Here is a 13,420-nt window from a genome sequence, read left to right as displayed (position 1 = left end):
GAGGAATAGGAGACAAGACTAAAGGCAGAGAGAAAAGTGTGGAGTTTTTTTAGTAGACATGGTGATGAAGAAGTGGGGAGAATGATTTGCATAGGTGAAGCAAGTGCCCCTTATTATGGCAGACAAAAGGAATGCCTACTGCTGCCCTATTATGGGTCTCACATGCTTAACCATCTTTTATTCAGTTAGTTGAATTCGTTTGGTTGGTCAGCCGACATCGGCTAGGTCCATCTAGTTTGACGAATTGAGTTCGACTAGTCGACTTCCAAATGTTTCACATGGACATGATGAGGCAGAGTCATCAGTAAACAATTCGACAATTTGCAGTATAACTTCAGAAAATACAATATGCTTGTTCTGTAATCAATCTAAAAGAAAGTGTATATCAGTCAGTCTTTTTTGTCGAGTAAACTCGCACGGCACAAGTTTGCGGTGCCAATAAGTTGTGCACAAACAGAGCTTCAGCAGAGAATCGATAGAGCCGATCGATACATACACAACCCCTCACAGATGCTCTGACAAAACCGAAATGATGGTGTATACATCTTTATTCTTAATCATAGACGACATGAATATTCATGTTGGTTCCAGGAAACAACACATTTGAGTTGTTTCTTGGCGAAGGAGCGACTGTAGCCTCAGTTGCCAGTACCGTATTGCGATAAACTTATATTTGACCTTGTGCAGGTTTAACTTTGGGGGAGTTCTGTTTCCTTTTCGGTGACTACTGGTTCGTGATGCTTCGATATCGGCCTGCCTAGTCGTAATTGGATGCTGACTTGGTTGATACTAGATGTAGCTGCCAGGATCTCCTTTTCTGCTCTCTTGGCTATATCCATCGCCTCACTTCAAGTGAAAAATATAGGAAACTAAGACGTGATTCGATGTAAATAAGTGAGAATTTTCATGTCATCTAAAATAAATCGAGAGAGGTGGCACCTACTGTAAGATGACAGAAAGATGGGAGTACCTAATAAGCATCTCAGCAGGCATTGAGACTAGAGCTTGAACCAATATCTTCCCTTGCAATGAGTGGAGTGTGATGTGTTCTAGGGACATTTGCTGAAAAAAAAAAAAACATCAGTGTTATGTGTTGTAAGCTGCAAATAAGAGCAAGTTTAAAAAGTGAGAACAAAGGAAATTTCAATTCTGTACTACATGTTCTGCTACATAATATTCAGTACCAACAACCAAAAATAAATGAGTTGAATGATTTATTGCTCAAAAAGCGATTAAAAGTCTGGATCGAGGAAGAGAAGCCTTAAAGAATCATTTGGAAAAGAGCCCTAATCGTCATCTGAAAGAAACAAGACACACAGTAACAACGTGCCATAGGATCTACATTCAAAAATCAACAAAATAATGCTCTAAAAAACAACAGTAATGCATCACAAATGGAGAATTGGCTCACCGGCCTACATTCACATTGTTAAATATTGAACCTCCTGAAATATCGGATGCAATCATCTCTTTGTCAGTATTTCCAACTTCCTTTGTCAATTAAAGTAAAAACGATTTCAAGTTTTACCCTTTCATGTGCAAGATGTCAGTGTTTGCTATTTTTTCTTTGGCAGGCTTAAAATCTCAGGATATTAACACTAGGTTCTGAGTTCTATGACAAGGGCTATAAACACACAGCCAATAATCATCTTCCACACCTGTGGAAAGCTCCCACAAGTGAAAGATTGGCTTACTGAATCAACCCACTTATGATCCTAATGAGACTTGTGATGATTTTTTTCAATGCCTTACACACTTTAGCAAAAGATGAAATCCGCTACCCCATCAATGTTCGGCTCCAACCAACTATAGGATGATGAAATACATATGCAAAAGCTTTGAAACATCATGTACAATAATGCAAATCAACCATAGGAAGGAATTGTGCCATTGTGTTGACAACAATCAGCTAAGAAAAATGAATGAGGAAGTGGGAAACAGAACAATGAGGAGAGAAAGAGGAAGGGCAAAACAATTAACTAGAGATGGATAGATATGAGAAAATAGCTAAAAACGTTGACTCAAAATATGCTAGTGGGGGCATCCAGTCAGTTGGATAGAGCACCCAAGATTCTATGAAACATATACATTTCTGAAACTTCATACACGTGATTGAAATAAAAATAAATAAATAATTCTGTACACAATTGAAACATAAACATAGGTGTTGCTTGCGTTGCCACATTAATAGTCAAATTAGTTGGATGGAAGATATGAGAGAGAGAAGAAGGGAAAGTAATAAAAAAAGGATAAAAATCAAAAGGGTGCCTTTTTTTCTCTAAATCATCAGTATTGCTCCCATTATTATCCTGCCAATATTGTGGCAGCTATGGTTTGACTACAATAGTTATAGCAGTTATGATTTTATAATTACTATTAGCTACGGTTTCATAAAGACTGGATAGTTACGGGTTATCTCCAGTAACAAATATAGATCTATGAATGAACTTCGATTTGATATATGTGTTCCATGGTTCAGCTCGAGTCAAAAGTTATGACCTCTCAAAACTTATCTAACATTCACATTGTAGCAGCTACGGTTTCATAGCTGCTACAACTGTGTAGCAGTTACGAGTTCATAGCTACTACAACACACACCCGATTCAGAATTTAGACGGAAAATATAGGTGAGAGATAATAATAGGAATAGTATAGTGGAGAGCAGTTGAGTAATTGTACATAAGGTGAGGTGCCCTTTTGATAAAAAATCAAAGTGGGGCGTCATATAATGATTCCAAAAATAAAGGGCGGCCTTTTGATTTTTGCCCCTAGATAATGGTAACCTTGTGAACATTCTCTTTCTCTCGACGGCATCTTCTATCCAAGTATCAGACCAAACGTGGTCACAAACAGCTACATATCAAAGAAACTCTTTGCATGCATTATCAGATAACTCTTTGAGGAATAAATAAATACCTTTGAGAATTGCATTGATAAAATGTCAGAAACAATGATTTCAGCTTCTTGATGCCGGGAAAGACTGTTGGAGTCTCTGCCTTCTAAGTCCTTCAAATTCTTTCTTTCTTCCAAAATAGAGCAGTAAGAATATGATGGATCTGGAATTTTAAGCTTAAAATATCAGCAGTCTAACAAAACAATAAACAAATAGTAACAAAGCTGCAAATAATAATAAAGCAAGGTATGTGATGCACTAAGTCAACATAAGAAATTAATTTTCACAAAACTCAACTATACTGACATTGAATGTTTCATAAAGGTCAATTTATCAAATGATTAAAATCGCTTCAGTTAATTGGATGTATCACGAAGGCAATGGGAAGCAGTGATCATATGAGATAAAAGTTCTTCATAAACTTCTGGTTATCAAATTTAAAGAGCTTAGCCTTTGGTTGGAAAAGTGACATTGAAAACTGAAGTAATTTTTAAACTTTTCTTAGGTTGATCCTCCTTAATCTTAAAAGTTCTTTGAACTTTTCTTAGGTTATCAATTTTTTGAAGTTTTCTTAGGTATCAAATTTAAAGAACTTTTCTTAGGCTTACAATCATAAGTTTTATATAACAAAAAATCACAATTAAGTCCTCAACGCTCACCAATGTGAATGAAAACTTCAGCAACTTGACTATGATTTTTGTGTATCTGATGACGAACACTCTCACCAATGTCATGAGCAGCACTAACACTACAGAAAGGATCAACCTGTTAAACATCTATGAATATCACCATCTCTGGGTTAAAAAAAATAGCTATATATTATAAGAAAAATAAAAAACCAAAAATGACTTGCCATGCTACAATACTACAAAATCTCATAAGGTAAATAGCTTCACAAGTCAAACATTTATAGACCATTAAGCTTGGCAATCACATACTAGAACAAGAGGTAATTTCACTAATAAAGTATCAAATGAACCAGTAATTTACCACTGCAGTTCTGAAACTTAAATAACATGTTGTATTTATTCATGATTTTCTTGTATAGCTCTTGAAAATAAGTTTCCATTTAACTCCAGCTACAACAATTGGTTAATTGACATTCAGTATGGTGATTAGCAAAAGAGGAAAAAAAAATATGGTGGAACTGAGATTTATGGAATTAGAAAAACCCAAAAATTCATAACAGGAGATATCTATAAAATAAAAGCACCAGATATCCACAAAATTGAAACTTGTGTAGCTTATCTACAAGTACACACAAAACAAGTATAGTGATGAAAAAAATACCTCAATATGTACATCAAGATATAAGAATGACCCAGCCCTTCTTCCCCTTAAGCGATGGCATCCCTACAATGATAGCAAAAGCATTTCATATCTACATAAAATGCGGAACAAATAGCAAGAGATCCATATCTTAGGCCAATATGCAAACTTGCAATCTGCAGCTTCAAATGAAATCACAACTAAGCATTTAACATAAATTCATACATGAACCCTTCCAAATGATGATGATGATGTCTAGAATTAGATGCCTTTATTCAAGTATGCAGCAAAGTTTTGCAAAGTGTCAATGTAGTTGTTCAACACATCTCTTGTTCATCTTTGAACAATGACAATTCTTTAATCTTCAATAGAGTTTGGAACTTTTGACTTCATCATTTTAGAGGTTATGTGAACTTGGTTGACCAATTGACACAAGATTTTACCTAAGCATGGATCAAATTTGTAGATGAATCATGTACTTCAATGTTTTTATCTACATACAAAGTTGTTTGTTGAGTTTCTTTCTCCGAAAAAGATCATGTTTGCACATAGCCACATACTTTCAAGATGCAGGGAAGGGTAATCTGCCTTATATGCATATGACAGCAGCAACAAGAGAATGTTATAGTGGAACTAATGGGTTTGTTGATGTTATTGATGTTTTGTCGTAAAGGAGTCCAGGATGGGTCATATAACAAGATATGACCTGTGTGAACCTGCTTAATTAAATCATCAAGTGAAATCTATGAAAGTGCAACACAATGAAGATAACAATGAGTATTTCGAGATATAAGAGAGAGTCTAGTGTTCAATTTCTGAAAGTTCGAGGAAAAAAAACTAGTGTACCTTAACTCCTTCAACTTGAGTGATTGTCTGCTTGATGGGCACTAAAACAGACTGATCTACAGCAGCATCAACTAATTCCATGAAACTAAATATAAAAACAAGAATCCCAGGAAGTCAAGCAGAGTAGTAACAGAAATATATTGTGCAACAAAATAACATTTATTTTCCTTGAAATTTTTTAAAGAATGAGAATAGAGCATTCTTATCCAATATATTTAGAATACTAGCTCAGAGTTCACTAAAATAAAGAAATTAATTCTATGCAAAACATCTCACAGATTTTTAACTATCTCAGACCATAGTTTGATTGCAAAAATTCAAAATAAATATTTTAAAGTAATTCCTTGAATCAGAAGCCTAGGAAAATATTTCACTGTCAAGCACCATTTCTGGTTTTTTAGTTCCTAATATTATGCTGTACGATCAATTCAAGATAGTTGAACAGAAATCCAGTTATAGTGCAATTTTATCACAAAGAAAGGCAAGGCTCTAATTTGGGCACATCTTCTAACAATTCTCTTTTCCTGTGCATGATCAAAGAGTTAGTGATCCACTATTCTTTTGCATAACAAATCTCAATCAATCTAGGAAGTCAAAATCATGATAGGGAATTATGCAAGAGAAAAGTCTCTTCGTTGTGACAAAATAAGGTCCGATTATCATAGACCCCTGGACGCATAATTTTGTTCTGATTCAGTCAGCATGAGCAAAATTTAACATTCCACCTGTGGTGTGAAGTGGAATCCAGAACTGCACGATCAAAGTTAATTATTCCAATTGCACCATTTGACACCAATCATGTATTGCTCATAGAGACACAAGCTTTCATTAAGCCTCACTTGAGTTAGGATGACAAGGAGTAAGAGTGCAAAGGGCATCGACGTATGGAGTCCAATTTGCCATGACAGTTACATGAAAATTAGGGGCAGAACTCATTAGGACAGCGCATATCAGCATATTCCATGGTAGAGGTGAACCACAGTGAAGCTTGAGAGTTGGCTGGCCCTCGCTACAAAGCCTTGAACGGGGTGCACAATGAGGTTTCTCGAAGATGAAGATGCCTGATATATTTTGGAGTCTCCAAGTAAAGGTTTAATAGGAATCAGGTAATGCTTTCAGGCCTAAGGTGTTAATGAGAGAAAGGAAGAGATCAAAGCTTTGAGCCCAATGAGAACAATTTCACCCACTGTGTGCAAGTATTACTATATTTTGGAGTCTCCAAGTAAAGGTTTAATAGGATCAGGTAATGCTTTCAGGCCTAAGGTGTTAGTGAAAAGCTTTGAGCCCAATGAGAACAATTTCACCCACTGTGCGCAAGTATTACTATATAATACTATAATACAAATAAATTATATAATCAACCAAATTTCTAATACCATTGCCCAAACAAACCATTCCACACTCCTATTGTAACCACATATCTGTTGTAATGTTCCTGTCCAGTTAAGTGTAAAGGCAGCTAAGTCTGAAACTGACTTTGGTTTCAATTCCTAGTAGTTGCAGGCTGAAGCCAATTTCAAACTTCTCCAAAGGTCTCCTAAGTTTTTTCTTGTCTTACCCACTTAGACAGCTCTGGCTCTGCCTCCAACTCCTACTATCTTTGTCCAACTTTAATCATCTACAAAGGTTTCCTAATTCAGGCAACTAATTGAGTTCTTTCATTATTTTTTGAAGGCTAAATAAATACTCTAAAATGAAGCTGAAAACATCAATGAACAATGAAGAGGGGACAACCAAAATCACATGAATTATATTTTAGGAGAGAGAGAGAGAGAGAGAGTAATCAAACATCATCAATTACTAACATCAAAATGCTATGTACCTAAAAAATGGAGTCAATGCAAAGACAAATATTTGATAATATAAATACTTATATTAGCATGAAAGAAAGACAAAATATTGATTACCTTTGGTAACCGGTATTAAATCCAACTTTCAATATCATGCCAGATACAAGAAGGCCAGCTGCTGGATCTAGGAAAGGTAGCCCCAATATACTACCACCTATACGAAAGACCACATCAAGTTTGAGATGCATTAGTATGAAAAAACATTAAGTATCTCAATTTCAAAAGGTAGTCATATGAATTAGCCAAGGGTTGCATCATTACTTAAGTGTTAGACATGTTCAACTAAACCATATGAACCATGTTTTAACAAATAAATTATGAACGTGAAGGAGGAAATCTAGTAAGTTCACCTTCAACTTGTAAACAGCAAGTCTTGTGATGAAATTCTCTCAATTCTCAATCCTTATATTTCAGACCAAAATGAACAAAGTTACTTAGCTCAATGTCCCATTTTCCACGTAGAAGACAAAATAGCTCATTTTTTACAAGTGCAAGGAGACTTAAAGAACCTAGAGTTTCAACCAGTTGCAGACACAAACAACCACATGCATACGCAAGAAAATTTCAAGGATTGCATACTCTCAATTTACCATCTTTTGCAACTCAGAGTTGTTTTATTATAAGCTCTTTCTCCTGGCTATATAGTTCAGCATTTTACAACAGCTTTTCTTCAGTTTTGTTAGTCAATTTGAAACTTAAACAGAACATCGTGGAAGTTTGAACCAATACATCATCAGAGTAAAGTATATAAATGAAATTAATCCATCTAATAGGAGTTGAATTGTAAATCATCATTGAATGTCCTGCAGCTTTCAGTCCTCTAATATCTTTGCTTGTTAAGACAAAATTGTGTTTGAATATAAGTTAATGTCAACTTTCTACATGCTAAAGCAACTAAACTAACACATTACAAACATCACATGATGACAAAACTCATTTACTTTGCCCAAAAAGAGAAAAAAGTAGGTATACAAGCAAAAACAACAACAACAACCAAGCCTTATCTCACTTGGTGGGGAATACAAGCAAAACAAAAGTTCATAAAATCAGGTAATGAAGTTTTGCTATGTATTGATCAAGCTAGATAACACAAACTGGTCTCACCGCTCACATGCAAATTAGGTTCAACTCTGAAAGAAATAAGTCCACTTTCAACAATCAATGGCTAATTAAAGAATCAGTCATCAATATGAGTTAGTTAGCTTCTGATGGTCAGTACAGAATAAAAATGACAACTTTCTTCCTCTATAATCTTCATATATTCTTCTACATTCTCATGACTGGCCTCAAGCAAAAATCTGATCGTGAAGGTTAGTGACATATGTCAAAAATTGAATTGGTCAATTGGGAGATTGCAATCAGATAAATCAACTTGCCAGAACAAAATCAGTCAAAAACATACTTGCAAGATGTTAAAAATGAATTAACATATAATAGATGAAAAATAACTGAACAAGCCAAGATTTGATGTCATGACTTGAGTTCTAATATCATCTTAAAAGGTTGAGCAACTATCACAAAAGTTTAAGCTATCGAAGTAAAAAAAAAAAAGGTTTAGATATTTCTATATGGTCCAATAAACAGTATAGGAACATGCTAGATATTTCTCCACATCTTACAGAACTACATCTGAGAACTGTGCAAACTGGCAACAAGCACAACGTATGCACAAACACTGACTGTATCTCTAAAAAAATTACTGCTAATGAAACTTACATTTATCCGAATATAGAATAGATAAAACAAAATAATTGATTAATAAGGACCAAAGGAAGAACAATTATAGTCCTGTTTCAATTGGATTCACACATTTTCTATATAAACACAATGACAGAAAATTCTCACCAACACCAATAAGAGCAACAATCGATGACACGGCATCAGAACGGTGGTGCCATGCGTTTGCCTTTAACAATTCACTTCCTTCCTTTTCCCCAGCTCTTTTAGTCACCCAATATAGTCTATTGTTGCCAAGAGAACAGGGTTTCTGGTAAGAATATGCTTGAAACTTATCTAAATTTTACAGCTATTACACATTGCAGGAATCCATGTTTTCACAAAACCACTATGAAATACACATCCAGGTAAAGTTATTCCTAATTACTGGTGGCTAAGAAAAATATACAAAAGATTGAACATAAGACCAATAGAACTTTCAGTTTGTCTCCTTCAAAGACAAATAATTGCTAAATAATACCAAGAATAGGTAATTATATTCCTAGGGCCCAATATAAGCCATACTCCAGCAGATAAATGGTTTACTAAGCCACCGATAACAGAGAAGTATTAAATGAACACGTTCATCCTCTCAAATCCTAAGTATCAGTTAATTATTTATTGTTAAACCTTCCCATTTATCTCTAAACAACTATATTCCATAAGTCACAGGACATACCCTTCCTTGACAAAGATAGATATACTTGTCATACTCAAAGCTAAGACTGGGTGATCCAAATCTACTCCATGATAATGGCCCCCACTACCATAATTATGATGGTCAACATTCAGAGAGAAAGAGGTCATATCTGGAGTTGATGTCAGAAGACCCTGAAAATGCAAGGCAAAAACTATATGAGCAAACAATGTGGCAAGTGACTGTGGATCTAGAATACAATAATAGCAACATGTCATGTTAATCACAACTATCTGAACTCAGCTACATGGATTTTGCCCCTCCATTGAATGAGGATGAAAAGTAAATGTGATTCCTCAGTTATAGAAACACGTAGGCCAAATAAATAAAATCAAAAGCTAGTATTCATGAAAGCTTAGAAGGCATGCCATCATGAAACTGTTTTATTCTCATTGATGATGCATATGAACTCACATATGTGACAACGATGGAAAGGTAAATAGAAGATACCAGCAGAACATCAAGGGCATGCCATGCAATCCCGCCTGCAGTAACCAATAACATACCGGAAATACCAAGAGCTCCTAGAGTCTCAAACTTTCCATGTCCTAGGGAAGAGGAAAAAATTAAAAGTTAAGACAAATGGCAAAATAAAAAAAAAAGTTGTAAGTGGATTTGTCCCTTTAAAATCGGGCATAAAGGTTTCCTTTCATCTAGCTCAAGTAGTTTCCTCAAAAAAGAGATGTATCTTATTTGAAAAGTTTGTTTGAAAAATCCCACATACAAGGATCTACTCCTAACTCAAGTTCCTAGCAGGGCTGACAATTCATTCTTCTTTATGTGACTTTCATTTTGAGTGCCTATTTATTTTCTATTGGTCTTGATCACAAGTTGAAACATAATTAGAGAACTTATGTGTTTCGAGCTTATATTATATTTGGTTTAAATCAATCTTGTAATATTACACACACACGCACACATATAAATGTATAACATTCTTACCACGAAACTCAACTTCTTCAAATACATCAAACCAAATAAACATAGAATAGAACCTTAGCTAGCTATGAAATGGCAAGAATAATGAAGCAACAATACATCACCACATGACAATGTGAAAACCGTAAGATAAACATATTTTTGGGTGGGGTTAATAATCAAATGAAATCTGGAAATAACTAACTTCTTCTCATTAATTTTCATGAATGATGCTCTTGAGCTGTACATGTTCATGAACAAAGCTTATGGCTTGTAGGTTATGTTTGAACTTATCTAATACAATATACTACATATACGAAATTCTTTATTAAATTCAATATATTGATTTTTACATTCAGTTTGTCAGTTTATAAATAACTTTTTAAAATTAAATAGACATGCTATACAGATAAAATATATACCCCATACTTTATCAGCCACTTAGATTCAAGTGTTCTTATATACGGGACATCAAATGAACACAATATCTTTATAAATTTATGTAATTTTTTTTGGATTTTCCATTAAGATTAACAACAAACAAAAGGATATACAGCTGCATACCCAATCATTATTAAGAAATTACTTAACTTTCCTTGTACCAATGGAAATATTAATCAAATTGTTGTTAACAACTTATACAGAAAACTATAACTACAATGAACAAAAATGTAAAGAAACTAGGTTTTTGATACTTAACAACATGGAAAGTGATGACTAGTAACGAACTTCAAAATTTGATAAATGTAAATAATAGTAGTATCCAAACTTACAGGTAGTGTCTAGCATTTCAAATTACAAATAAAATTAAATATCATTTTCTGGCTCGAGTTAATTTTATGCCTAATGGTTGTGGTTGAATGTTTGTCACGTTAGAACAACTAGTTTTTTGATAAGCAAGCATAAACACAGCATTAAGCCTGGTTGAACTTGAACTAGGCAAGGTGAACTTTTTAATATACAAGTTTGAACATGGTCTAGCTCGACTCAAAATGGCTCATTTATAATGCTATTTCTTAGTGGCTAGTAATCAAAGTTTTTCCATACTTGGACTAGCTCATGAGCTTGAGTCTGTGCACCAAAACAAAGGTGAGACTGGTTTGACAACTTAAACAGTGTAAATGAAAATGTCCTTTCCTGCTGCCTTTTATCCTTACTGGAAATGGATTTCCTCGTCTTCATTTTTGCCAAGACACAGTTTCCTACTAAGAGGTATCTTATAGTAGTTAATGCATGTTAATAGCTTAGCCTTTCTAAGAGGTGATAAATAGTGCAGTGTGGAAATTCTAACGTCAAGCTCGAGGAGTTAAATATGAAGGTATCTCCTTCTGTAAAAATACTGAATGTAATGAAAATAAACAACTCTAGAAACATGGTCATGAGCTAAAGACAATAATTTATTATACTTGGAGTTGAAAACTTGAGCCAGTCACATGGTACAGAGCTATGCTAAATTTGATGATTTAAAGTGTATTGAACTAGTATCTTAGACACACAAACACATAGTATGAGTTGATATTGGTATATGAGAGAGGAGGAAGCATATGGGTACAACAAGGAGATAAAAGATGGAAAGACATAAACTAGAGAGGAGACTGAAAGGCATAAAGAATAAACAGAAGAGTCAAAAAAACATGTAGCAGAAAGAGATGGATTACAAAAAATAGAGGACTCAATTTTGTTTCACAATGAATGACATATTGTTGGTAGCTACATGCTTTGTAGAATCACCTTCAACCAAAGGTCCAAAATTGTTTGGTTTTATCAATGTTCTTAACAAAATTGTAAAATCACATTGAAAAGGTTAGACAATAGATTCACAGCTAAAAGAAAGATGAGTTAACCAAGATAAATGATAGCATCAGAGCGTGATCCAAATTTGATTCTTTTTAGAAGAAGAGACAGTCATGTTAGAATTATTTCAAGAAACTTTTAAATAAGAACAGTTACATCAGTGTTCTTTAAAACAAAACCAATATTTCATTACTTTAAACTAGTAGCTCAGAATAAATCACAATGCTAGAGCTTCCACCTTATGTTACTTGGACTTGGTACGAGTACGTGACGTGAGTATGAACCTAAGTGCACAACATGGCAGTTTTAGAAATGTGCATGTGATCAATACGAATGTCAGATCCGTTGACTCAGGCATGTCGTTATCTAACACAGATATGGAGGAGAAATAAGAATCCATGTGTTACAGCTTCTACCAAATTTAAAGGTGATTCTTCAATAGTATATACACCACATGTATGGTCTTACACAAATGTGAACGGCAATTTTCAAGTAGGTAATTGTTTGACTTTTCAAGAAAAAAATCCAACGGTTATCTTTTTGGAAACTAAATATACTAATAGCTTGCATATCCATATCTCTCAGTTAACCTCAAATAACTTGAACTAAATTCCTTGAAAAAACATATAAAATATCAGATGAAGTAGTTTAGGATACTAATACATGCGACTCAAAATCATAACAAAAATGAAGAGACAAGATCTCTGAAGATAAATACATGGATGAACAAAGTCAGCTTGGAAACATTAAAATGAAACAACAGATTTTCAAAGCCCAAACGAATAAAAGTGCATATCAAACAACCCCTAAACGGATAAAAAAGGCTAACCATAAGGGTGGTCATCGTCCTTGGGGGCCTTTGCTGCTCTATACGACCACCAAGCTACACCACTAAGGACCTACAACATCCCAATAAAGCTTCAATCTACGCATAGAGTTTCGTGAACAATTGAGCAAAAACAACCGATTCCACTCAAATAAGACAGGAAAAGTAGAGAATTCCGAGAACTATCAAAGTACAATGTCGGAAACGGAATGGGCAGCGTCGGCGACGATGGCGGTGCTGCCAGTGAGGTAACCGGTGAGGCCTTTTCCGACGGAAAGGGCGACGTCAGACGCGAGTCCTAGCCGGAATGTTCCCTCGGAGCCCTCACGATCGCTATGATGGTGGTGGTGAGAGTGGCCTCCGCCATGCCACCTTAGGGCGGTCAATAAGTGGTTCCCTTTATCCACTGCCGATGGAGAGGACGCGGAGAGAATTTCCGAGGGCTGATCGATCCGCGGGAACCGGTGGCGATACAGGCGGTGAGACCGGCGAATGGCGGCGAGATTAGACCACCGGAAACCCATACTTTTGGAGTTCTACTCACCTTCTGATTCTCGCTCATAAATTGGTTTAATTGCATTTACATCCCTGCCACTTTTTTATTTCATAAA

General features: G+C 35.0%; 1 protein-coding gene across 1 annotated transcript; it reads right to left on the bottom strand.

Annotated features, from left to right (window-relative positions):
- Positions 1-356: 356 nt before the first annotated feature.
- On the bottom strand, positions 357-13,333 carry LOC141828120 (metal tolerance protein 2). Its single transcript, XM_074715491.1, has 12 exons — positions 13,004-13,333; positions 12,813-12,882; positions 9,722-9,819; positions 9,254-9,405; positions 8,704-8,819; positions 6,916-7,012; positions 5,009-5,093; positions 4,184-4,246; positions 3,553-3,658; positions 2,917-3,056; positions 971-1,062; positions 357-846 (listed from the first exon to the last, which is right to left on the bottom strand). Exons 1-12 carry the CDS (start codon positions 13,331-13,333, stop codon positions 690-692), a joined length of 1,506 nt encoding a protein of 501 aa, XP_074571592.1. The 3' UTR covers positions 357-689.
- Between the last annotated feature and the right edge of the window lie 87 nt (positions 13,334-13,420).

Source organism: Curcuma longa, chromosome 4 (assembly GCF_044706935.1).
Source record: "Curcuma longa cultivar G26 ecotype Majalengka, Jawa Barat chromosome 4, ITB_CL_G26_1.1, whole genome shotgun sequence".
Lineage (NCBI taxonomy): Eukaryota > Viridiplantae > Streptophyta > Magnoliopsida > Zingiberales > Zingiberaceae > Curcuma > Curcuma longa.
The sequence above is the reverse complement of the archived record's forward strand: the minus strand, read 5'-3'. Positions and strand labels throughout refer to the sequence as shown.

Excerpts from the sequence above, each read along its gene's own strand:
- LOC141828120 (XM_074715491.1), bottom strand. The coding sequence starts at position 13,333 with ATGGGTTTCCGGTGGTCTAATCTCGCCGCCATTCGCCGGTCTCACCGC. Across the intron at positions 12,883-13,003 it reads CCCATTCCGTTTCCGACATT|GTCCTTAGTGGTGTAGCTTG; the intron begins GTACTTTGATAG and ends GGGATGTTGTAG. Across the intron at positions 9,820-12,812 it reads GGACGATGACCACCCTTATG|GACATGGAAAGTTTGAGACT; the intron begins GTTAGCCTTTTT and ends CCTCTTCCCTAG.